The sequence below is a fragment of the Notothenia rossii genome (assembly GCF_949606895.1).
Source record: "Notothenia rossii genome assembly, chromosome: 1".
Taxonomy (NCBI): Eukaryota; Metazoa; Chordata; class Actinopteri; order Perciformes; family Nototheniidae; genus Notothenia; species Notothenia rossii.
This window is the reverse complement of record NC_136912.1, coordinates 77605093-77632211: the sequence shown is the minus strand read 5'-3', so window position 1 is coordinate 77632211 and position 27119 is coordinate 77605093. Positions and strand designations below refer to the sequence as shown.

At 38.9% G+C, this 27119-nt stretch overlaps 2 protein-coding genes across 3 annotated transcripts; one reads left to right on the top strand and one right to left on the bottom strand.

The window, feature by feature from the left end:
* Window positions 1–272: 272 nt before the first annotated feature.
* On the bottom strand, window positions 273–5438 carry ptgs2b (prostaglandin-endoperoxide synthase 2b). Its single transcript, XM_079640327.1, has 10 exons — window positions 5293–5438; window positions 4821–4937; window positions 4594–4737; window positions 4323–4466; window positions 3813–3994; window positions 3623–3706; window positions 3284–3530; window positions 2599–2885; window positions 2361–2508; window positions 273–1714 (listed from the first exon to the last, which is right to left on the bottom strand). Exons 1-10 carry the CDS (start codon window positions 5351–5353, stop codon window positions 1302–1304), a joined length of 1827 nt encoding a protein of 608 aa, XP_079496453.1. The 5' UTR covers window positions 5354–5438; the 3' UTR covers window positions 273–1301.
* Window positions 5439–6338: 900 nt separating this feature from the next.
* On the top strand, window positions 6339–26415 carry pla2g4ab (phospholipase A2, group IVAb (cytosolic, calcium-dependent)). Of its 2 annotated transcripts, XM_079674158.1 has the most exons (19): window positions 6339–6580; window positions 8143–8253; window positions 9845–9926; window positions 10139–10287; window positions 10468–10581; window positions 10742–10779; window positions 11348–11492; window positions 13064–13200; window positions 13564–13786; window positions 14072–14186; window positions 15541–15678; window positions 15763–15852; window positions 16857–16922; window positions 18003–18133; window positions 18284–18395; window positions 19342–19526; window positions 19617–19806; window positions 22680–22837; window positions 24286–26415. In XM_079674158.1, exons 2-19 carry the CDS (start codon window positions 8236–8238, stop codon window positions 24439–24441), a joined length of 2247 nt encoding a protein of 748 aa, XP_079530284.1. In that variant the 5' UTR covers window positions 6339–6580; window positions 8143–8235; the 3' UTR covers window positions 24442–26415. The 2 variants fall into 2 exon arrangements, with proteins under 2 accessions (XP_079530284.1, XP_079530285.1); XM_079674159.1 differs by lacking the exon at window positions 8143–8253 and having other exon boundaries at window positions 6340–6580.
* The last annotated feature ends 704 nt before the right edge of the window (window positions 26416–27119 follow it).

The window sequence follows — 27119 nt, the reverse complement described above, 5'->3', positions numbered from 1 at the left end:
TGACCGTCAGAAGAACATGCACACTATACTATATACATACTACAGTATAACACTCTGTATTTAAAAAAAAAAATCAATTTTGGATTTGTTTTTCTTTTGCAATACTATCAAACATTTTTCTTTAAAGAAAATTCACAATATTTTACTGCTATATGCTTTACACTTATAAATTGCTTTGATTGTTTGGAAATGAACAACTTCTTTGCTTCATTAGCATTAATCAGAGTTTATAAGAGCAATATGAAAATGAAAACCACAACATTGTCCGTTAATTTCTTAAAAACAGGCTCCAGTTGCTGGAAGCATTTATTAGTGTCATCTTGCAAGTCAATAGGCACTGAGAACAAAACTAACATATACAGTACATCACTTTGTTAATCCTATTCAATTAAAATAAACAATCTATTTGGAAAAAACAGTGCTGCTTAGTAAAAAGTAGAAAAATATACTAATACTAGAAAAGAATGCCCTCTACATTATGTAACATTGGATCAAGAGCTTCAATATCAGTCATTAATTTCACTGTGTGCATCACTATTACACTCTATGACTGTCTGTAAAACAGTTGAGTGGTGTGACAGCCGTTCACTTGCATGAACATTAATGAAAGATAAGGCATTTGATCCAGGAGAGAAAATAGAGGTGTAAAGTACATTGTTATGTATTTGAAAACTTTCAAGTATCAAGTTGCAGTGTCTGAGGTCATTACTGTAAGAATAACTTATATAATAATACAATTAATCGTTCAATAAATTAACATAACCACATACATTAGTCTCAAAAAGGCATGGAAAATCTCACATTATAAATAGTATACAATAAATACAAGAATAAATAAATAAATAAATACATTAATCTCATAAATGGTTTAGGCCCAAAATACATTTTTAACCTCCTGCTAAATTATGAACCATCCAAAACTCAGGTTTTCAGGGAAAGGTCAACTTTCTGTCCCAAGAGTCAGAACTAAACATGGAGAAGCAGCGTTCAGTTATGATGCTCCAAATATCTGGAACAAACTACCAGAAACATGCAGGTCCGCTGCAACGCTTACTACTTTTTAATACAGGCTAAAGACTTTTCTTTTTGCCGCTGCTTTTAATTGATATATTCATATCTTAAACTCCACTGTAACTGTTATTCATGTATTTTTTCTTTTAATGTTTATTTTGTTATCTTTGCTTTTTCATGACCGTTTTAAAATGTCACTTTCTTAATGTCTTTCATTTTTGTAAGCACTTTGAATTGCCTTTTGTTGAAAGGTGCTATATAAATAAACTTGCCTTGCCTAAATTAAAACATTAGAGCTCAGTAGTCCTTTTTTTTAAGATGACCGTAGGGTTGATATCACTTCCGCGTGAGTGGGAGGAGCTTGAGTTAATTATCGTGGACCCCGTTTCTTTGACGTTGGGCACGTGAAAGGATGCGACGGGACAGGGGCCCCGGACATTATCGCAGACCAGCTTCTGCAACGAGGCGGTGTTGATGATGTCGAAGCCCACGCTGCCTCCGAATGTGCTCGGCTTCCAGTACTCCGGGGAGCAGATGGGGTTTCCCATTAAGCCCTTTAGTGAGTAGGGGGCCCCCATCTCCACCATGGTCTCCCCAAAGATGGCGTTCTCCCTGGGTTTCTCCACCAGCAGACCCGGGTAGAGCTCCACAGCGTCGACGTGGCCGTAGAACTCCTCGAGCAATGCTGCCATCTCTTTCTCTCCTGAGTAACATAAAGCAGGACATAGTTTTAGTCAACGGCTCAATCTGGCTAGTCTCACTTCAACAGCAGCTGCAAAGCTGTCTGCTAGTCTAAATATGAGTTCATTGTTTTGATTGATTAAAATCCAACAAATTGTAGTTTAAAGTATTTATCTTCTTGACTTCATGTCCGTCTTCATCTTGTCTGTCTTACAAGCATGTACACGCTGATATCTTTCTCTCCTCATACATCAAACATTTTCTCCTCTCAACGAGGAGACCTCTCTCGTCTGTTTATGTCTTGCTCTCTGTGATGACAATCTGCTTATAGTATCTCAAGATGAAATGAACATCTGGTTCTTAAAGTCACGGAAATATATTTTCCCAACCTCCAAAGTAGCTGAGGACTAAAGTCCATACCATTTCTTTCATAATAAGTAACCTCGGATATTAGCTTATATTTTACAATATTTAGCACCTGGGTGTGTTGTTCAAGCTTGCATTCCTGCAATTATTTCATTACAATAGTATTAATAATGCATCAATCATTTGGCCTGAGGCAACATTTCTGACACTTTATTTTGATAATAACCTCCCGACTAATCCTATGACGTGATCCTTTCCACTTATAAGTACATAGCCTACTAGGATTTGTGACTTTGTCTCACCTGTCATGTCTTCAAAAGAGGTGTAGGGCTTCATGGAGAATCGTTTCCTGTAGGCGTTCATAGACTGGTAGCGCATCTGTCTGCTATTTTCAATGGATTTAATGGCCACATACATAATAGGCCCTGGAACATTTCGGCCACCAGCAACCTAAAAACATGAAGGGAAAGTCAGTAACTCTGCATTAAAGCAGCAGTGATGTTACAATCTGAATCGAAATGCTGCTCAAAAAGCTCTTACCCGTCCAGCAATCTGATTGGTGAATGACTCCACAAGGTTTCCGATGCCGTGCTCGGTCACTACGGAGGTGTTGAAGACAAACTGTTTATAGCTGTAGTCTTTCTCCTCAATTTGGAAGGTGTCAGGCATCAGGGGGTGCCAGTGGTACAGGGTGTTGAACTCAGACGCAATGCGGTTCTGGTACTGGAATTGCTGGCTGAACAGCAGCTCGGGGTCAAACTTGAGCTTGAAGTTATAGCCGCTCAGGTGCTGCACGTAGTCCTCGATCACAATCTTGATGGTCTCTCCTACAGGGCAAAATATTACATATTTTAAATAATGCAGATATAAAAGATGCTTAGTGCACATATGACTAAGAATAAACATTAATTTAATTAGGAGCAGTTAAACCTGGGAATCAAAATACTTGCATTATTTGCATCTTTAATTTGTTTTAAAGGTCACATGTCATGGCCATTTCCACTGATCATAATTCCATTGTTGAGGTATACTAAAATAGAAAAATACTGTGCAATTTTCCAAACTCACATTGGTTTCGCATACAGCATCTCTGTAAAGTATGTGTATTCAGCAGTACCATAATACCATAACATTTGCACCAGATAACTTTCTTATAATGTTTTGACCTTCATTTTCCCAGCAAAATTACAGCAAATGTTTTCAAAACGATTGTGCATTAACTCACCAATCAGAATGAGCCGGGTGGTTTGGAAGAGCCTCTCGTCGTTCCAGTCAGGGTGGACCTCCTTCAACACGTCACACACCCGGTTGTGTTCCCGCAGCCAGAGGGTGGCGTACATCATCAGACCGGGGACCAGGCCGAAAGCCTCGTGGCCCACAGCGAAGCGGTGCGACTCGGGAACATGAGGTGGGTAGTGCATTTCAGCTCCCACTTCCTTTACTGTTGGGGGGTACACCTCTCCATCCAGGATCTGAAGAGTTACGCAAGAGAGAAAGCAACTGTAAGAAACTTGTGTGATCAGAAGCATTGTTTAAAGGACTGTCCGTCAGACTCTTCTCATACCTGATGTTTAAGCTTGCCATCCTTGAAAAGTCTGAGCTTATGTTGCCTTTCCAGAGCGTCTCCATAAATGTGGCTGAGGTCCACCTGAAAGCATAAACAACAGCATTAATAAAATGTATTAATTCACAAATATATTCGTCGACCTTTTCCCAATTAGAATCTGACTAGGTTTGAAATCTGAAATGCTTACCCCGTGACCTTTAGCAAGGGTAAAAGCAGGTCCTTTCTTCATATCAGATTTGAAGAACTGGTGTGTGAAATGCTGTGCGAAGAATGCAAACATCAGGCTGGTGCCCTGCGGGTCCGGGATAAACTGTCTTCTCATCAGAAGCTTCTCAGCCAATAGCTTTGCATCAGGTAGCTCCTTTTTACCTGGGGAAGGAGTTAAGAAAATCACAGTTAGCATGCAGCATTGCAATACAGAATCAAGGCAGTTTGGATATAACAGAAGAACATGATTCAAATGTAGTGATTTACTCTATTACTGAAGTTAATAGTCTTAATAAATCAGTTTGTTCTTCAGCTTTGACTAGCTGGTGCAGGTTTTACTGCGTCCCTTAGGCAAATTTCCATTCTGCCAATCCAGCTGAAGGGATCCAGGTTTGCTGTGCTTGTGATGTAATGCGTCCATTGCTAATCTTGCTAATTATTTAAGAATCTGAAATAACTGGTTCTCCAGAGGCAGAGAGAGTGTTCTCACCTACTACTCCCATAGGGGTTGGGCAATCCTCCGGCACAGGGGGGAGGGAGCGTGTATAATAAGAAAGGTTGGAATAGGCTTCCCAGCTTTTGTATCCATAATCAGCATTGAAAGTTGGAGGACTATCAATCAAGTGGGATCGAGCTAGAGGGAGAAAAAAACCTTTCATTATTAGTACAAATGCTATAACTTATTCTTCAAGAGCAGCTGAACAAATTATTGGATGTGACAATCTATTTAATTATTTTTGCCTTCAGCTAGAGACGCTTACATGTCAGCACATATTTCATGATGCCATTTCGGAGAAATGAGATGTTGTTGATGATGTTCCAGAAGCCCTTAAAGTGGGTGAGAAGGTAGTGAACAGTGTTGGGCGACGGCTTCAGGGATACTTTGATCCAGGTGAGGAATTCAGCTGTAAAGCCAAGAGGGAACATTAGTCATTGAATAAAAGACCACAGCCATTACAATCACCTCACTTGTGCCCGTCACACTCACGTGTTGTGCAGTTGTGTCCTTGATATCCTGTTCGTGTGCAATCACATTCGTAATTATCTGCTCCTTGTGCAGTGCAAACACCCTTGTTCTGGCATGGCTCTGAGCAACATGGGTTACCTGGGACAGACAATGTTGGACAGTCATTCATTTGGTTCACTTCATGGCATAATTTTTTGTTTTAGAAAAACATGTATATGAATAAAAAAATCTCATAAATGTGTGTGTGATAATAAAATTCACTTCTGACACTCAAATGGTATTGACACCTTTTAGTATTAGAGGCTATAATATATATATTCATATACAATCCATTTCAACATATTGAATATATATGTATGACTTCTGATAAACCAATAAACACACAACATTGAAACATGTATATAACATTTCAGCCAACGCTGAAATTAAAACGCGAAGTAAAACAATTCCAGCATCTGTTTAAATTTTAAAATCAGATTTTCCGTTTACTCACCCCCTGCACAGACAAGAACACCCAGCGCCAAGAACAAAACTGCTAAAGTAAATGTGTTCATGCTCCAAAGTCTTTGTAGATTCTGGTTCTCGCTCTCGTTCTCGTTCTTCTTTCCTTTTCACTCTTCTCCTACTCAACGGTGTCGCGCTGAGGCAGACTTTGAATGTGTAAACCTGCACAGCGAGCATGCCTTTATAGTCCTTCATACGGTGACGTCATTTTTGGGGATGATAGTTCACCGGGCTTATAATAAATCAAGTATTTTAACTTGAGGAATTTTTATTCTTTCACAATCTTAATGTCTCACGAATTTAGTCTTCAATAGAATCAAGCTGAATTGTACTGATATTTGACAGGCAAAGCTTCCCTTTTTTAATTTATTACAATACTAATATTGAAAATAATCTTTAACAAAAGAGACTGAAAAGTTCCAGCATTCATTTGCAAAGCAGTTCAGTCTTAATTATATATAGACTACATAGCTTTCAAGAGGGCTAGTTTTATTCAGAATGATTATATTATTTAATATCATAAAATAAATGTGTCCTAATCATGGATCACTTAGAAGATAAAGATATATAATGTATGTGTAGTATTTTATTTATTTCAAATTACACGCGAATATGTTCTCTCTGAAAGATGAGACAATTAAATTCACATTATTAAATGTAACTAGAGGCTGTTTGAAACCAGCAGATCCACGGGTCTCTGATAGTATCAAGGAAGAAACTTGTTTTTGGAAACAGAAAATCAACAGTAATTATTAAATATATGATATATATATATATATATATAAATAATATTATATGTATCTTTAACAGCGCCTCTTGAAAGCATTTTTTAAAAATGATTGTGTTATTTGTTAAACATGCCATGATAATAAAAATGACCACCAGACAGACCCCAAAAATACATATTTAACAAAAATGCTAAAAGTTTTAGCGTCATCCGATTCACACTTAAAAAAAAATGTTTTATCAACGTAAATCTCTTACGCGCCCTCTTGTGGACACTGCGCATTTGGTGAGCAGTCGATGAGTCAAAAGCTGACTCCCATGAATAGTTTTCATGGGGTCTTCGTCTGAAACTAAAATTTGAAACAGAGAGTTTTTTTGTTTGTGGATTACGTTTAATTAGTGTTTATTAAAACTGTCCTGAACGTGCAGTCTGCTCCAGCCTCTTGACAGCCGGGTGTGCGTACTGTTCATCTGGTGAGGCACCTCCTCTTTCCCCTATGGAGGAAGGATACTCTCGGATAGCATTTTGAAGGCTTTTCTCCGCGATTAAGGTACGTTTCCAATTTAAATGATTTCACATTGTAAAGGTTTATAACTGTTGGGGGAGCAAGGAGTGTCAGTGCCAGCAACTGCTGCAGGGGTTTAACCATCGTCTCGCAATTTACTTTACGCAACTCAGGACAAGGAAACTAAAAACTCAGTAGCCTACTGCCAAAACATACAGAGCATTTATACTGCATTAATTCAATTGGCAAAAGCCTATTTTACTCGCTAAATACGTCGGATTATGATGAACAGTTCCATGTAGTTGCCAACAGTCAAGATTTTTTTATTAGTCTTTATTTTATTTCCCTTTTTTTTGTTTCCTGTTTTTGAGATTGATACTTTTAACTATCATCTCTTTTGTCTTACATTATCTGAGGCAATCTTATTATCTAACTTTGCATGTAGCAACTTCTCCTCTCAGATTTGACCCACCTGGCTAATAAGAAACAGGGAAAACCTGTCTATGGTGGCCTAATAGATCTTGTATGAAGCATACAATTATGATAATGAATATACAGTAATGACTTCCTCTGTAATATTTCCTTGGTAAATGCAAAGTTATTCCCCTCATTGTGGGTTTTTAGATTTTGTTTTTTAATCCTCCAACATTCACATGTATTTCTCATGTAGTACAACATTTGCAAAGAAGGAGATTTACTGTATGCCTTTAGAAACCTCTAATGCACTGCAGCTGTTTTGCATCACGGCTGGTTGCTGTCGGTCTCTTTGGGTTTTTGCATCACCATATGAAAATGTAGTCCTGTTATCCAGTGTGATATGTTGGCACAGACACAGGACTCAGCAGCCTGCATGCACTCATTGTACGCTGCAGAACAAGGGCAGAGTGAACTGGCACTAGCCAAAGTTGGACCACAGATGCCCACTACGTGACCAATGCTGTGAACACACAGCCTCTCTACGTGCTCTCAGTCGCCTAGTTATGACATGCTTTGTTAAACAGCGGAGAAAAGGCTGACCTTGATATGCTACCACAGCACACACACATTCACTCACTCTCATACACACACACTAACCCTGTATGCAAATATTATCAACATACTGTTTATCATACGTTTGTGCAAAGAAAGCTTTAATGTTCCTAAAAATATCATCTCACCACCTCTTCTGCAGATGCACCTGACCATGCATTAGATTGTATAGTAATTATTAAAAGTAATTCATGTTATTTACACTCTATCTTTGTTAGATAGTGTGACTGATAAGTCATATCAGTCACATTAACATTTCCTTTTACTTCCATATTTCTCTCTCCCTCTCTCTCTAAACGTACATGTGCTGTACTTACGCTCTCACACGTACTTTAATGTTAGCTATTGCTCCAGTCATCTTATCTTGTGTTTGTGGCACAGCACACTTCCCGCCGCCCTTGTCGAGATGCTAAAGGCTTCACCCTTCAGCGTTGGCTGTAAGAAGGGGTTTTCCTTCTTTTAAGAAGTTACAGAAAGTGCTTTATTGTGTTATGGTGAGAAGAGGGAACACAATGCTTGTAAATGTTTGTTAAAGCTTTACTCCTAAATTTGCACTGATATTGAACTTTTTTTTCCAGTTTCCAAATGCTTCAGTTTCTTGACTGAGATGTTCTCCTGAGTTCCCATCTTGACAAAGGCTTTCCTGAAGATTACTTACCTGACAACACACAATGGCTTCCAATATAATTGTGAGTTTTGGCATGCAAAGCTAAACTGAGCCATGTTGAGACAAAAACAGATTCTTAGCGTGAGAGCTTAGAGTGAGCTTCAATCTTTTTCTCTGAAGCAAAAACTCAACAGCAAGGCCTTTTCATTATCTCTGCAGCAGGTGCAGAGGGGTATACGGGTTGTGTTTAGCAGCGAATATTAGCATGGGATAATCTGGGAGAGAGCTGCATTCACAGCCATAACAGTTTTATATCTAACATCACTTTTTGTTTCAAAGACTTGTTAATGGTTATTGAAACCACATTTTCTATTAGCATAACTTGGATGTGCAACAGGCTTCTTGAATAGTTACATTTAAAACTACACTGAATATGAACAGATGTTAAGTTTTCTTGAGAAAGGGCTCATAGGTCTAGCTTCAGAAGGCTGAAATAAAAAACAATGCAAAAGAAAGGCAAAACAACTTCTTCTTAATCCAACTTGTTGGTTCAGTGATGGCTATCTAAGGATCAAGGAAATGTTTAGGGATGTATGACCTTTAAATGACGCCTTGATTTTCACTGATATGTCTCATATTTTTCAACAAGAAAGAATAGCACAGACTTTAACCCTCCTGTTATCCTTGGGGTCAATTTGACCCCATTCAATGTTTAACGTATCAAAACTTACTTTTTTTTGCTTAGTATTTCATGACTTCTCCTAATTTAGTGAGGACTAATGGGTAAACATAAAGTGAACACGATCTTTTTTAAATGTCATGTACGCACTTTGTACTCATCAATTTGACCCCAGGCTGTTTTAGTAGTATAAAACATATAAAAACGTCAACATTTTACATATATTTGTGTTGATTGTGTAGGATGATATTGAGGTGACCATTACATGAAAATGTGTCATTGTAAAAGAAAACTACCCTCTCTTTTAGTTATTGGTCCTTTAACAACATCAAACATATCTTACTTTAACATTTTATTTCAATCAGTGAGATTTTATGGTGATTTATATATTTTGGTGATAATAGGAATTCTGGATGTATAAAGGAGTCTGTGGGGGGGAAGGTTGGGGTAATGTTTTATTTAAATGGTTAGGTAGTCAACTAAGATACCTAAAGCACCAGAGACATACATTTTGGTTAACATTTGGAATATGATCATTGTCTTGAATTTTAAACTACTGTGGTCAGACCCCAGAGGATAAAGGGTGTAAGGTAAATTTGAGGATAACAGGAGGGTTGGGTAACCTTTTCTACTATACATACAGGACAATGGCAAACAAGGGATTTGCAATTGGGCAAATAAAGTATGATTTTAAAGGCTTGTTACCTACCGGGTACAGTTACAGAGAGCACACCTTTTAGAATAGTGTTGCTATAATTACATTTAATACCAGTGTTGCCAAACAAATTCAACATGTTGCTGTCAAATCACAAGGAGAAATGAAATGTGATACAAAGTGAACCCTGAACCAGACAATTTCACGTGGGAAACAGCCTACAAAATGTGTCACTGACTGACACATGATGAATGTGTTAGGTACATATTGTTTTGCATCATGGTTGGAGTGACTTTACAACAAGATAATGAGCTGAAATGAATGAATGTTGTGTGGCAGGTGGAGCAGCAGTTTTCTCACAAATTCACAGTGACGGTGGTTCGAGCAGAGAGCGTCACAAAGGGAGCACTGGGTGACCTGTGTGAGTCTTAATGCATTTTTTTCACTTATACTTGTCATTCACACATTACAAAATAGTTTTGCAGCAAATGATCAAGAACATGTTGCATGCATATATTGTCTTCTGGTATATGTTTGTGCTATTTACACTGGAATTGTTTTGAAGTGGATAAAAAGGTTCCCTGAAATAATTTGAGATTAACTAATTATATGTATAATACGTGTGTGTTGCAGTGGACACCCCAGATCCATATGTGGAGCTGTTCATCCCAACAGCCCCGGAGAGCAGAAAAAAGACCAAGCATATAGACAACAACATCAACCCAAAATGGAACGAGACCTTTCAGTTCATATTAGACCCAAACCAGAACAACGTCCTGGAGGTAAAGCAGTTATTTATTTTTCTAGGCAGTCTGTACCAGTACAGGATGACATTTTGGGATTTCGATTGATATATAGTATATACCTTTTTATAAAAAGACTAAACTGCACTTAAACAAAGCCAGTATATGCAGTATGGAAATGTATTTAACCATTTGTCTGATGATGTTTATCCCAATCAGTTAACATTAATGGATGCCAATTATGTGATGGATGAGACACTTGGGACCGCGACCTATGACATCACCAAGCTCAAAGTAGGCCAGAAAAAGATGGAGTCGTTCCTCATTGGCAAAGTAAGATATTTATTCCCAAAAGACTTTTTAAGTTCATCAGTTCAGCTCATGCTGAGATCACATATTTTCTGAAGGTATTACATATATGAAGATGGAATTGAAAACTACTACCAGCTGCTCTTTCACTGAACAATAACCACATATTTTATTGTTTTGACAGGCAACCAAAGTATACTTAGAGATGTTGCTGGAGATCTGGTAGGTATTGCCAAAAATTATGTATTTTATTTTATTTTATAGCAAAACCTGTTAATCAGAGTTTGCTCTGTGATCAACCTAGAGGTCCTTGTGTTAAATAGTAATACTAGTTTTATGAGTGTGTGTGTGTGTTAAAATCCATCACTGGATGAAGAATACCAAAGAAATCACCCGGAGCAATGCAGAAACTAAAATTAGAACTTCAAGCAGAATGACTCAATAAGAGGAAACTTGTCTAAAATGATATAGCATTTAAAATGCATCATAATTCCTGTTGCATCCCTGCATATGGGTTTGTGGGAGGATTTCGAAATACCAAACATGTTTGAAAGTGTTTATAATTATGAGGAGGGGAGCAGTGAGAGATACTGAGGAATTTTGTCCGTGACAGTGTTTCACACCCAGAGAAAGAGCTTATCTGGCCTAAAGATCGATGTCAACATCATTACTAATGTTTCGTACACTGAGAGATCATATCCTACTGTCAGCAGAATATGTAAATATGAGTTATTGTTTGTCTTCCCATTATCAGATTTGATTGAACCTTGTTTTTCCTTTGTTGCTGCAGTACTAAACTGGATCTGCGGTTCAGCCATGCCCTGTGTGACAAGGAGAAGCAGTTCAGACAGACCCGCAGAGAGAGGGTGATGCTGGGCATCAAGAAGCTGCTGGACATGGAGAAGCCTCGATTCCTCCCTAGCTCTCCAGAGGAGGTGGGAGCAGAGCCACAAAACCTCAAGTTTATTACATGGCTACTGTTTGAAAACATTTGTTTAGTCTTTTCATAAACCTGTGAGTTGACAGCTTAATTTATTAAGAGGCCAAATTCAAGATCCGTTTGCACTTTTACTTAATTTCTTATGATTAAATCACTTTGATAAGTGTAAGCAAACATTTTTGCTTTATTTAACCTGAGTTACTGATACAAACGGACCCTGGGGCAAACTAGTTTAGGTACACATTTAAATAGGCCAATCACTGTCTAATTTGCAAAAGCCGACACATTGACAGGTTAACAGTCCTCGACACAACTCTGGCAAAGGACCAGGAACCTCCAGTTCAGAGACCGCAGTTTGCATTAGCATAGTGAAGGTAAATCGTATGCTCATTAGCTGCTTCACATAATAAGTTGTCACTGCTAGCTTGCTGTCACAACACTTATTTGAAATCTATGCTGTGACTGTGCTCCTGCCTCTGTGAGTAAATCATTTGAAAAGCCTCACCTCCACTCTGAATCTATATTCACAACAGCAAGGAAAGTTTCTATCAACATGTTTTCATGTGAGGAAGGATCAGAACCTAGATGCCAAATACCTGATCTATGCCAGTCCCATTCCACAGGAAGTAGCAGACAGAGTTATAGCTATGTGTACTTACTTTGGCATCCCTCGTTCTTGTACATATTCACTTCATGATCTATAGGATTAAGCCTATTGAAGAAGACAAAATGGAAAACATGCAAACCTTTGAGGCCTTTGTTCTAATATAATGAGACTTACTAAATTCAAATGCACTTGTTATTTGTTATGCACTTTTCACAAAGTGTGTGTCAAACCAAAAAGTATACCTTACAAACTCCTAAGTTGTGTTCCCCTGCACTGATTTAGGCTAAGTTTCATTTTCGTGCTGATGTGGATTTGGCTTGACGCCCTTGGGGCTGGCTGTAATCTCCAGCCAGGCCTGCACATGTCCTCAGAATGTGCCGGAAGATCCAGAGGAATGAGATAACCAGCTTCTGCCTTTCACTATGCTACACCATCACTCCACTTCCTATCCAGGACGAACCTCGTATGTCTGTCAGAATAGTAAAAACTGACCGCGTGATAAAAACAGAGTGCAGAAAAGGAAGCAACATTGCAAAATAAAAATTATGAAATTGTTGAAAATCTGAAGAGCAAATGTTGCAAAGGCGTGACGCAACTTGCAGCCTCACTGTATAGAGCCACAGGAGGGAAGTTAGTCAACCTGAAAGAATGCAGATTAATACAAGACTCATACTATAAACAGTTAACTATGCAATTATGTGATTAGGCATGCCTTTGTCTTCTTATTATTCACTGTGTGTGTGTGTGTGTGTGTGTGTGTGTGTGTGTGTGTGTGTGTGTGTGTGTGTGTGTGTGTGTGTGTGTGTGTGTGTGTGTGTGTGTGTGTGTGTGTGTGTGTGTGTGTGTGTGTGTGTGTGTGTGTGTGTGTGTGTGTGTGTGTGTGTGTGTGTGTGTGTGTGTGTGTGTGTGTGTGTGTGTGTGTGTGTGTGTGTGTGTGTGTGTGTGTGTGTGTGTGGCAGGTTCCAGTTATAGCCATAGCGGGCTCAGGAGGCGGTTTCCGTGCCATGGTTGGCTTCTCAGGTGTGATGAAAGCCCTGTTTGAGTCTGGGGTCCTGGATTGTGCCACATATGTTGCCGGCCTTTCCGGATCCACATGGTCAGTTTTTCTCTTTTTTACACATTCTCACAACGTGAAGCCTTTTTTTCTAGAGGCACTTTCTCTCCTGTCATCTTATTCTTTCATATTGCTACTTTTCTTTCTTTTCTTTCTCTCTTTTGATGTTGCTTCCTCCCTTCCCTAGAACTCTCTTTCCTTCCTCCGCTGGTACGAAGCTGTCATCAAGCAAGCAACTCTGGTTTGCTTTAGTGTCCATCCTCATATTGTATGTGTGAAGTGACTTAATGGATTTAACTTCCTTATCAATGCAATACCTCCAGTAAAACATTTTTAATACAAGCACAGGCATATTTATTTTAGCATACATTTGCTGATCTTTTTTATTTCTCTTGATCACTGTAGGTACATGTCCACTATCTACTCCCACCCAGAGTTTCCAAATAAGGGCCCGAAGGATATAAACCCAGAGCTGATGAATAGAGTCAGCAGTAACCCGCTGAAGCTGTTGCTGCCCCAACACATCACCAACTACATCCAGGCCTTGTGGGCTAAAAAGGCCTTCGGGCAGCCCGTTACCTTCACTGATATCTTCGGTATGCTCATAGGAGAGACGCTCATACCTTCGGTAAGAGACGCATGACAGCTGTCGTTTGTTGATGGAATTTGTGTCTGTATTGCTTGGCAGTACGTAAATCCTTCTCTTCCTTTCAGTTCATGTTTCTTTTCCTCTATATTATTTCGTGCTGACGTCCCATACAGGCCTAACACAAGTTTTTTATTTTCATTTTGTGCTGTTTATTCCCCATTTATATTACTTTATCTTTTTCTACTTCCATATAACCATGACAACTTTTACCAACTGCCACATTGTATGTGTAAATGACTCAAAAACTGCCATCTCTTCCATTAGAGGATGGACATCAAACTGAGTAGCATCCAGGAGAAAATAGACCAGGCCCAGTGTCCTCTTCCTCTCTTCACATGTCTGCATGTCAAGCCAGATGTTTCTGAGCTCATGTTTGCAGGTAAATACATAGCTACCTTTTTGTAAATGTCTGCATGTGCCTTTATGTTAAATTGTTTGTTACATGTAAACCCTGTCCCTCAGAATTATTTTGCATATGTAATGAGTAACTTGAGAGATAATCAGATGGCCACACATGCAAAGCAACCATGCGGTACTTATTTCCTTATAATACTGCTCTGCAAAGAGGATGTGTGATGGCGGGCTTCAATGACGGCCCTTTAGTGCCAGATAGCAACTGTGCTATATCGAGGAACTGGGTAGAGTGCAAAAGGCAATAATAGACTCGGGGTTGGTCTTATGTTAATGCTAAAACTTCCTCTTTGTAAGGGCTATTGACCCAGGCTGCACTGTGCTCCAATACAACAAGCGTGTGAAAAACAAATACCAAAGCAGAAGCTGACATTTTAAGTGATCTACAAAGATCATTGAATACACACTTTCTACTGGCTCCAAATACAAATACTAGCATTACAGTGAGACTCGATAAATATATAGATAACCTTTGCTTGGGCACAGTATTACGTTCCACTGCTTTACATTTAAAACATAACATACATTTGACAACAAGGTAGTTTTGAAAAAACACACCAAGAATTCAAAAGTGTGACACTTTCTGGTGTTTACAGAACGAATGAATGAAAACTTGGAAAACGTGGTAGCTGCGATTCGAATATGAACACAATGACATTAGACAATTGACTTGTTTCTCGCTTGAGGTAATGTCCATTCTCCCATCCCATCTAAATAGTTGTTTTAACGTGTAAGGGTTGCTGTTACAATATCAAAGTTATTAATCTCACGTTTGAAGAAGTACCAAATAATATGTCACATACCAACAAAAGAAAATCCAGAGAAGACAATAATACACTCTAAAGATAATTAATGACAATACATCACTTCGGGTGTACGTGACTTTAAACATGTCCCAAAATACTGACGACAAAAGAAAACTGGCCATGCTATTTCTGATTGATGAAGTGAAAATGCTGTGCAGTGTCACTTTGATATGCATGAGGGTGAGGCCACACTCAATGCTAATCTAGAATAACAGCCGGGACTTGAATAACCCAAGTGTGACCCCTGTGATATGAATAATTTTGTGCATCATGTGTACCAACTAAAGACACTCTTTTATTGACGTATAAAACCAGCCCTATTCCCTATTTCAAATATAAATACTTTTATTGTTTTTTAAATCCAGTTGTCAGCTATTTGGTACATGACAGATTGAATTGAAAGTGGCATCTCCTTCAAAACAGGTCTGAAGATTTTCCAGATGATTATGGTCATCATATTGCATCACAAAATGTTTCATATTTCTGTTACATTAACTCTGAGGTTTCCACCTGCAGACTGGGTGGAGTTCAGCCCGTATGAAATTGGGATGGCAAAGTACGGCACCTTCATGACCCCTGACTTGTTTGGAAGCAAGTTCTTCATGGGAACCGCCATAAAGAGATACGAGGAGAACCCTATTCATTTTCTAATGGGTGAGAAAGGTGTTTTCATCCAAAGCAGTCAGACTAGTTTCCATTATTTAACGTACTATTCACGGTATGTATTTTCTGATTCAGGTGTGTGGGGCAGCGCCTTCTCCATCCTGTTCAACAGAGTGCTGGGAGTCAAAGACACAGTTGGAGGAAGCACCATGGAGGAGGAATTAGGTAATCTTTTTGTTTCTTATTGAGGAATACATATAATCCCCAAATAATGCAATCATTTGGAGTGAGATCACCAGATCAGATGCTCAAAAACAGCCACTCATTAGACCCTTTGAAAACATTGTTTTGTCCACTTTACCAAGGTCCAAAATTACTTTCAGTCAGTTGTTACAATAATTTAAAAAACGTAAATAATAGAAAACAATGATTACGTTTTTTATGTTAAGTCACCTAAATGTAATATTTTAATAACAAACTATTGCATAAAAGGAAAATGTATTTTGTCAAAAATCCTAATAAAATGCATATCATCCTTGCAGTATGTGTGACAATACATTTGAAAAACGAGGATCCTAAAACACAAGAATCTTAAATATGTGTTTAGTCATGGGTGTTTTGTGTAAGTGGAAAATAAGTGTTCGTTTGCCACTTTCTTTCGTCTGTATTGATCTTTTGATAAGATTCCTTCTGTGGAGCACCCGTCACTGAAACTGACACTCGGTCCTGCCTCATTGTTATCTGTATTTTCTCGCCTAATGCCAGAATTATTCCCACGCACTTTGACACCTTTATCCTCAAACATTTAAAGATAGCTGATCTAAAATTCTCCCACCTGATTTAAAATGTGTGGCATTACTGTTTGTGTGTGTGCTTGCACGATGTTGCGAAAACAGTGTATCAGCTTTCCTTCACATATCCTGACAACTCACTTTGTTTTGGTTGAAAGTGTTTGTTTGGGGTGACCTTTTAAATGTCAGACACTCTCTGCATTTGTTGTACTAAAGTGCCAAGACATCTCCACCCAGTCAGGCATTCTTTATCAGGTGTATTGCATTTCTCTTAGGACTTCTTTTGGCAGATAAAAACAATAGACAGTGAATTTGATAATGTCACATAGCTGAACAAAACCATTCTTACTTATACAGTGTCGATATTTGGTATGACTAAGAATAAAAAGCGTGTCTGAAGTTGTAACCTGATAAGTGAAGCTGTCTTGTGTCTTACAGAGCAGATCAAACCCCAGCACATTGTCGGAGAAGACAGTCTGGACAATGACGACGAGCCACGTAAAGGTGAGCTAAGAAATGCACAATTCATGCCCGGAACTGACGAACACACAGCAGTTTGATTACATGCGTAAAGGCACATTAGAGGTGTGTGACTTTAAATAGTGTCAGCAAACATTTTGACACATTGTTGGGTTGCGGGGAAAGTTAACGCCTTAAAACATTTGTCTGTATTTCTGTGGTATTGTTTCCATTTGCATCTGTCAGTGTGACTCAGCTATATGAGAACAGTGACTGTGGTTTCTGTCAGGACATGAAAAAGCGCTTATTGAGATTTCACTTGTAATTCTTGGGTTTGTAGACGTTGTATTGTATGTTATAATGTACACACCTTAACCAATGAATATGTGTTTTCATGATCGTATTAATAATATTATATATATATATATATATATATATCATTTTCTTTGCGAGTAAGGGTTTAAGCTGTGAGTGAAATCATAAAAAGAAAAAAACAGTAAGAGAGAAAGACAACGGATGCAGTAAGATTAGTGACGGACAGATATAGACTAAGATTATAATGAATTACCCTTGATGATGGAGTTCATTTGTTATACAAAAGATGTAAAACGAATCCTTTCTGTTACATTTTACATGTTGTTTTAACTATGAAACACATTCACACTGCACCATGTCCCAAGACTGAAACACTAATTTGAATACTAAACTGGATCTTAAAGATTATGCCTGCACGCATGTGGAACAATCTACAAAAGTTTTAAAAGTTAGACAGGCAAATTCAGTTCATTCAATTCTAATATTTTATGACTTACATACAGCAGTGTGAATGCATCTGTTTTCGATGTATTGATGTCTCTTGTGCTTCTTTTGTGTATAGTTATTGTATACTTACTTTTTTAATTGGACTATTTAAACATATTTTAGTTACAAATCAATATCCTTATTCATTTGAAAAGGTGATGAACTTAAGTGTAATATTCCTTCACTCATATTTTTCACTAACTCCTGAGGGAAATATCTGGCTCGTCACAAAGTTAATGCTCCACTTAGTTCACTAAAAATTTTTGAGACCCTGTTAAAAACTCTTTCCCAACATTTGACATTTTATTATATTTCATCGTTCAGCTGGCACAGAGAACCAAGAGGCAGAAGATGAGTACCACCGCACCGCTCAGGCTAGCTGGGCTCATCGAATGTTCACGTCGTTGTTCAGTGAATCGTCCTTATTCAACACAAGAGAGGGCCGGGCTGGGAAGGTAACTGAATATGTGAAGTCAACATGAAACCATGAAAACGCTTCATACAACAAACAGCATGTTCGCCAGCCACATTGTTGTTTCACTTTTCATTTATTCAAATTCACAATCAGCTGTCTTCCTTTATAACTCCTTTCGTCCTGTTTCCAGGTGCATAACTTCATGCTGGGCCTGAACCTGAACACCAGCACCCCCTTCTCTCTGTGCAACGAGGTCACCAGCCAAGCCCCCCCACCTGAGGAGGAGGTGGATGCTGTCACAGGTTAGAAGGATGGTCACAAATTGAATATTTTAGACTAGAAATAAAACATAAGAATGATAATTTTGCCTAAAGGAGTTTTGATTATTGATTATACCAACTGGCAATGTTTAACAAATGTATCTAGCTGCAAACATTTTAAATGAATACATGCAGAATAGTATCTCATTTGTTAATTTGTAACTAAATGCATGTGAAACTGAACACAGGGCTGGTTAACAAGAATACATTTTCAGTACTGAACAAATTGCACCAAAATCTAAATCATAATTTCATAGATGTTATACTATGTTGGTCCTTACACTGCCGCTTCAAAACAGCATGAACTGATTGTCTTGTACATTTCCAAATGATTTGTTACATCAGAAAACATTTTCCTAAGAGTTTACATTCACAATTCCTAGTTTAAGTATTTTTTAGTAGAGCATATAAAATCATTTTACAATTTATGTTGTGTTTTCAACTCATTCAAGTTCATTCTAACATTCTTGCCACCTACACATCACTTCTCAGCGTTTGGTTCTTCTTTCTTTTATCCTCTCTTGTTATTTGTCGCTTTAAAAAACCCAAGACGCTGATGGTAATTCTCAGGGGAACTACATGTATAGAGTTGGGTGGTAATTCTTTGTGAGTTCATCACTACAAGCAACTTCTTTCAAAATACATGTACGGTAGTAATGTATACCCATTGCCATTATAGAAATATTGATTAGTAATTAGTTTTTTCTTTCTGAAAAACTTAAGTAAGGCAGCTTGTCTACTGGTATTAAAGCACAGGTGTGGTCTTATTCTTTTTAAAACGAAACCTAGCCCTGCTTCCTTTGAACTTCATGTTCTGCAGTTGAGTCACTGGGTCAGGCATGCAGAAAATGTTTTGGCAGTAGACTACAAAGGTATTTCCCTTTCTTGTCCCATTCATCTTTTGTTTGATTCAATGTGATTTTCTCAGACCCAGATGAGTTTGATCGTATTTACGAGCCTCTGGATGTGAAGAGCAAGAAGATCCATATAGTGGATAGCGGCCTCACCTACAACCTCCCCTACCCTCTCATCCTGCGGCCGGAGCGCGGCGTCAACCTCATCATCTCCTTTGACTTTTCTGCACGACCCAGCGACTCCAGCCCCCCATTCAAGGTCAGAGTCTATTTGTTACAGTCGCAAATTGCTTAAAAGTATTTGTACAAACCATGAACATTGTTTCTATTTTCTAAATGTATGCCACAGGAGATCCTTTTGGCAGAAAAGTGGGCTCGGATGAACAAGCTTCCATTCCCCAAGATCGACCCCAAAGTCTTTGACCGCGAGGGCCTGAAGGAATGCTACGTCTTCAAACCAAAAAAAGGAGAAAAGAACTGCCCGACTGTCATCCACTTTGTCTTGGTCAACATCAACTTCAGGACATTTAAGGCACCTGGTGAGTAAGTGCAGATGTGGAGGTTTTTCTCATCATGTGTGGGGAGGAAAATATGCCCAGTCTGTATTATGTTAATAATGCTGCTCAAGCGTCATGGAACATGAGGCATCCCTTCCTCGAACTTGAATTCAACCATAATCGTTTCGAGGCAGGCATTTTGTTATGATCAGCCAACAGTTGGACCACTCAACTCCCCAATGAAAGAAACTCTAGTCAGGGTCTTTGTGGTTTCGTGGTGGAAATGGTGTGTCTGTCTTTAAGCATACCTGCAATTTTGTGTGTGTGTGTGTGTGTGTGTGTGTGTGTGTGTGTGTGTGTGTGTGTGTGTGTGTGTGTGTGTGTGTGTGTGTGTGTGTGTGTGTGTGTGTGTGTGTGTGTGTGTGTGTGTGTGTGTGTGTGTGTGTGTGTGTGTGTGTGTGTGTGTGTGTGTGTGTGTGTGTGTGTGTGTGTGTGTGTGTGTGTGTGTGTGTGTGTGTGTGTGTGTGTGTGTGTGTGTGTGTGTGTGTGTGTGTGTGTGTGTGTGTGTGTGTGCGCGCACAAGCCTTAGATGTGGACCACAGTGTGTTCAGTATTTTATGAGCTGCAAGAGTGAATTATGGTTCCCTTAAGGAGCCAGGTGCTGGTAGGGAATCTCTCGTTCTAGTGGGAGAGCTCCTTGTGTAAACATTCTATATATCATGGGCCATACAGAAACACACCCATCGTCTCGTCTCCTGCCTCTTTATATTCAGTAGGTCATCATCGGCCCACATGCTTCCGCAGTCTGTTTATGGAAGTTACATAAGCTTTTTGCACTCAAGCCCCAGAGAAATGTGAGGGAGTTGTACCATAAATGGACTTCCTGTCTGTAGAAGTTATACAGGCCGTTATGAAGTCATTTCTCCGATGTATGAATTTTCCAAACCATGACTCCTGCATCGTGGTCTTTCATCTTTACTCCTGTAATAATAAAAGCAAAATCTGAATCAATTCTACATATTTCCTAAAAGTGATTGATCTATCAGGTGTTAAAGGTCCCATGACATGGCCATTACTACTGATCATAATTCCATTGTTGAGGTCTACTAGAATAGATTTACATTGCTCAATGCTCCAAAATCCCATTGGTTTTCTCATACAGCATCTCTGTATAGTTTGTCCCTGCTGAAAAAAACTGCTTAGACCAGCTTAGTTGACCAGCCTGACCAGCCAGTAGATATTAGGCTGGAATAGTTGGCTGGTTTAGAGGGGTTTTGGACACTTTAGCTGGCCAGGAAGGCTGGTTTAGCTGGTCCAAGCTAAACCAGCCATCCTGGCTGATCTACACTCCCCGACCATTAGCGCCAGTCAAAACCATGTTGTATACTGCTTTGTTTCAACCAATTCCGTCTCGCCGTTTCAATTTTACCAGCAAGACTGCTGGTGAAACGTTGCGGGGCTCGCTGCTCCGCCCTTTGAGGCTCGAGTAGCGGACAGTGTGAGCTGGATTACTGGTGTCGTTTCCTGGTTGCTGCATGGGGTTTGCAAGACAGCGAGACACCACAGAGCTCAGCCTGAGCACACACACACTCACAGCCTGAGCTCCGAGTGTGTGGCCGTTTCTCAATCTCGAGGATACTGGCTTGGTAGTCGCGTACTTCCAAGTCACTTCCTTCAGAAATGAAGCAAGTATACTTCCAAGCCACGGGCCGTTTCTCACACTTGTCAGCCTGTTCCATTCTTCTTCGTTTTCCGAAGCCGTGGCTTGGAAGTATACTTGCTTCATTTCTGAAGGAAACTTGGAAGTACGCGACTACCAATCCAGCATCCTCGAGATTGAGAAACGGCTTCGGAAAACGAAGAAGAATGGAACGGGCTAACAAGCCTGCCACTCTCTCTAACGGTTTCAACATAAACTGTACCGAAAAAATAAATACCTCACGATGTCTATCTAACTATGAACTTGCTTTACTTTCACGGAACACATTTTTGGCGATAACAAATGTAACAAAGTAACATATTTACCAACACATGTTCTACGCCACTACATACTTACATTTAAATGTGTGCTGCGTCGGTTCAGCAATTCTCCGCAAGGGTTTTTGAAATTGGTCCGTGCGCAAAGCATTGTGGGGATTTTAAGGACGCGAAGTCTACCCATGTGCAGCCTCGAACCAAGGACGTGGCCTCGGTGGAATTCCAAGTATGCTGGAGATTGGAACAGTCCTTCGGTGGCACTCGATGACGTAGCATCCTTGAAATACTGGCTTGGAAGCCAGAATTCTCGAGATTGAGAAACGGCCAGTGTGTGTGTGTGCGGAGCTCCGCAGTGTTACGTCAGTATGCCCTGAAGAAAAAAATGGAAAAAGAAAAATCTCCAACGAGGCGTTCTGGGGCAGCATAGACAGGTCTTTTCTGTGTTAGAGTTTTACCCGCTACAGCCAGGGTGTACTTTGAGGGTTTGTGACTTTGCAGACCGTGTAATAACCGGAAAAGCATGTCATGGGACCTTTTTAATATAGCAAGCTATTTTAAACATAGGTGTTCATAAATAAAGATATATCACTACAGATATCTTACAAATGTTTTTTCATACTGATGAAAGAAGGACTTTTTTTTTTTTTCATTTCTTTTTTTTTATACAAATAAAATAAATATTGTTCTGTAGATATTGTCTTCATCAACAAAAAAATGCAAAGCATGTTACTCACTCAAAATGTGAGAATATTATAAATATATTATATAGCTGACAAAATAAGCAAAAATAGTTTTTCTTAGTCAATCAATAAAATCAAAATGAATTCCATTTAGTTGTTTGAAAATCAAAAATGAAATTTAAAAACTCAACATTTCAAGCATCAGTCAGATTTATATGGATTTATTGTCTTACTTTCTAACTCTTTAATTTCTTACAGGTGTACCCAGAGAGACTGAAAAGGAGAAGGACTTGGCTGACTTTGACATCTTTGACGACCCAGAGTCACCATTCTCCACTTTTAACTTCCAGTACTCCAACGAGGCCTTCACCCGACTCCACGACCTCATGGAGTTCAACACTCTAAACAACCTGGAGGTCAGTTTTGTACTTATGGTTACACTACAGGATGTTTAGATGGAGGGATGTGTATTTGGCATACTTAAAGTTTCCAACCACAAACAACCGGAAACAATAGTGGTGCCTGCAGTTTGTAAGACTCAATGTCATCGGAGGGTTAAAAATGGATTCAAAGCTTTGATCCATCTGCTGAGTAATTCTTATGAATTCCCACTGTAATTCTTGGTTAATCCACCTTCATTCAGTTGGGAATTTGAACATACAGTACTTGCGTTGTCACTGCACAAATATCAGTTTGTTAAGCAACACTAAACATTTCTAATCCCAAAGACCCATTAAAGACCGGATAGTACACGTTTTCTCTAGTTCACAGTAGGTGTGTTACCCTAAGCGGTCCGACTGACTTTCACTCACCTTATCTGACTCACTTCCATGCTGAGTAACGTTTCAAATGTGATGCAATGTATTTTGGGATTACAATGGAAAGACAGCCTATTGAAGACAGATGTATACTGTCAATAAAGATACACTGACTCAGCAGATTTGAGCACAAAACCCAATTTTATACTTGAATGAAAAATGTGCCCAGTACCACCAACGTTTGGTAATTTATGCAGCAATATTTGGATGTGATCCACAGCACACGACTGTGCAAACATGTGCATACTGATCTGAACATATTTGAAGCAGTGTCAAGTGTCAGATGGTAATGTTGGTCAGTTAATTTGGTCCAGAACAGAGTATCTTAATCTTAAATCATTGAATAATAATGTGAACCAAAAAAACTCTTCTCAGAAAAAACTGTATTTTGTAGAACCACCTGAATTAGATAGCAGTGTTTCCCATACATTGATTTATTTGTGGCGGGCCGCCACAATTAAATATCGTCCGCCACAAATGGATCTAATATATCTTTTTATTATTATGATCTTTTTTTTTTTTTGGTAGTCTAATGGATAGTGAGGTGGGCTGATGATCGGAAGGTTGCGAGTTCAAATCCTGCCTGGAACACCACTACTAGTGTGCCCTTGAGTAAGGCACTTAGGCCTAGGTTACTCCAGGGAGAATGTCCCTGTAATTGGTAATTGTAAGTCTCTTTGGAATAAGGCGTCTGCTAAATGCCTGAATTGTAAATTGTATATTATATTTTTGGGAGAATAAACCCCACAGATCCTCAACTCCGGTGTGTTTCACTCATTAACAACGCAACACAGAGCAACAAGATCGTTGTCTACAGTAGCCATGAACTCGCATGTATTATCTTATTTGAGGGGGGGTCGGATGCATGGACCACCCGAGTAGGTTAAGGGGCCTTTGGCTTTTCTTGCCGGGGGGTGCGGTGCCCCCACAAATAGAATCAAATTCTGTGGGAAACACTGGATAGTACTGTATAGCCAAATGTATTTGAGCTAACATTGGTATGGGTCTGGCATTTCAGATGTAATCCCTGTATGTGTCCCCTGTAGGTGATAAAGGAAGCCATCAAGGACTGCATCGTGTCCAGGAAGGAGGATCCCTCGTGCACCACCCTTCCCTTCTCCCTCAGTGCAATCCCCAAAAAGAAGTTTCATAAAAGAGCTTCTCTGGCAGAACCCTTTGACTTCCTGGGGAATAAAAACTAGTAATCTGATCCAAGACTTCAGATACAGCAGACTTTTTTTTATTGTAGATTCAGTCTTAAAGTAAAGCATTTTCTTTTTGGAAAAGTCTATCAAGTTGATCTCTTTTTGCATATTTTCAATCCTCCATTTTTCATAAAGAACCTTAAAGTTTATACAAGCCCTATGATTGCATTCATATACAACACAATGAGAATCTTTTTCTAGCTTTATTCTTCTGTTGGAGTTTATTGATCACAGACAGCTGATCTCCGTTTCTACCTGCTGGTTATAAAAAACACTTGACACTGAGAAACTATGCTATATCTTAGTTTTTCATTTGGGAAGCAAATCTCGGTTATATATTTTCATTTACTTCATGTGAATGCTGTACTCCAGTTGCAACAAGCCCATTCCATGTGGACACCTTTTGCTCTTGCTTCCGAGAGCAAATCATATTTTCCATCATTCCTTTTACTTTTTATGCAGTGAGCTGTGTCTAAATTATGCTTGGAGCTGTGTGAATGCACTGTGCGAAGCCTCACCTGTAACTGTTTTTCAGCTGTAACTGTTTTTCAGCTGAACTCTTTCCATATTGACTACCAAACATGCAAGGTTTTTTTTTTGTTCACCCTGCAGCTCGTCTTAACATATAATCCTTTTTGAAAACATAGAAGAGGAGCCGGTAACCATTGGTTTTGTTTAATGGCAACTCCTAAGCACGCGAAATGCACCCCCTCTGGATACCTCAAACATCTCAATGATGCTTACCCACCTGCAGGGAGTGTCTCATATTAAAGCCACCATTTTGGAAAAAACAAACTTGAAGCCATAGAAACGGCCACACTTCTTCTCTCCCTCACCCTTTCTCTATATCTCTTGGTGTGTTTATTTTCCTGATCATGTTGTTTCAGCTATAGTTTTTTTCATGGGCCATTTCCAATCAACCCATCCGGTGCAGGACTCTCTGAATGCTGAATAAGTGGAGCTTATGTGAGGGTGGGTGGGGCTGGAAAATGTGGCTCTCCGCGGCCCTCAGTGGAATTTAACACACTACACCTACACCTGCAGCAGTGGAGGCCTAATCTGACACACTACACCTATACCTGCAGGGGCCCAAAGGCTGCACACAGAGCAGTAGAATTTTACACCTAGCACTTTCTAAAACAATATGCTCATGTTTCAGCCCTGCTGGTTTGGAGGAAACTGAGAAAACAATACAAACGTGTTTTAGATTCTGTCAGCAGCGATTCATGACCCCTGAAACATGTGTTATTTTTTTGAGCAGAGAGTTTGTGTCCATTTCTGCAAGTTCATTATACTTGGGGAAACCACTCTATTTGTCCGTTTTATATATAGAGGGCCAAAGTCATGACAACAAGGGCTGGCTTTTGTTAAGCTATTGAAAATGGTTCTGAACCTAAAGGCTGGCGTGCGTTTTAGAGCGCATACTTACAAACATGGCTGAAGTAAAAAGAAAAGAAGAAGAACAAAGAAGGAAGGCCTAGGAAGGCTAGTTCTCTCCCCTTGTTTTTAGTCTAAAGGCTAAACTAAGCTAACCATATGTTAGTTCTGGCCTTAAATGTAAAACACAGATATAAAAGTGGTACTGATCATGCTATCTATGTACATTCACAAAAAAAAGAAGCACATTCCCCAAATGTTGAACGTTTTTAGACTCAAAGCAACAAAACAAGCATTTTATCTGTTCAAAACTCTGTGAGCTATGTTTCACTTTTATTTTTATTTGTAGAATCATTTTAGAAAGCATACACAAGCTGTAGCCCTTTAATTTGTCTGATATATTTTTTTCATTTAAATTTTTTATGTTCTTTGGACAATGTTTACAAAATGTGCAAGATGCTAAATTGTCAATTTGATAGTACAAGGTGTGTAGACAATTACTCCTGTGATCTTTAACTGTTAAAACTGCAGCAAAGCATATGTAATGTTTATGTGTATTGTAAAAAAAGGGCAAATAATAAAAGACAAATTGTATCTTGTGTGTAATGTTTTCTCTCAAAATATCTGATATCCTTCCTTCATCCGTGACACCATATCTGAAAAAACACAGCTGATAATAAAAAAGTGAAAGGTTGCATTTCTGGCACGCCATGTGTTGGATTATATTTGACAAAATGGGCAGCAGGATTGATCTTTATGGATAGATAGTGTTTGGTTTAGTCAGATCTGTTAAACACATGAAATGTAGGCTTTGCTTTTGACCATAATAAAGGCTGATAGTCCAGTGTTTGTCTTTCTGTCTGACTAACACATCCAGACCCTCAGTGATGTTATCTCTAAAATACACAAGTGAAAACCTGAACATGAAAAAACATGTGTATAAAATGCACTAAACCGTGGACTAGTGCAACCAACACTAACAGCGATTGATAATTATAGTTAGACGTACTGCGTGAATTTTCTATATTGTTTTCAATTAGGTTACTTTCATTCTTCTTTATTTTATTTTTTTTTTAAACGCAGTTAGTGGACACCTGATTTATTAAACACAAATTCATTTATTAAACTAAAAACAGAATTTGTACACCATACTATTATAAAAAAACCTAACCTACAATTTAAGATAATATATATTTGATACGAAATATCTTGGTTTCTTCTATTCTGAGGCTTACAGAGTATTACTCTGTAAGACATATACAAAATAAGACATAAAGACATATAAGACATGTAAAAAG

Coding starts and splice junctions, on each gene's coding strand:
- pla2g4ab (XM_079674158.1), top strand. Junction 18,134..18,283: donor GAGAGGGCCGGGCTGGGAAG/GTAACTGAATAT, acceptor TCCTGTTTCCAG/GTGCATAACTTCATGCTGGG. Junction 19,527..19,616: donor ACTCCAGCCCCCCATTCAAG/GTCAGAGTCTAT, acceptor TGTATGCCACAG/GAGATCCTTTTGGCAGAAAA.
- ptgs2b (XM_079640327.1), bottom strand. CDS start 5,353: ATGAACACATTTACTTTAGCAGTTTTGTTCTTGGCGCTGGGTGTTCTT. Junction 3,995..4,322: donor AACCCCTATGGGAGTAGTAG/GTGAGAACACTC, acceptor CTCCTTCCCCAG/GTAAAAAGGAGCTACCTGAT. Junction 2,509..2,598: donor CCAATCAGATTGCTGGACGG/GTAAGAGCTTTT, acceptor TCATGTTTTTAG/GTTGCTGGTGGCCGAAATGT.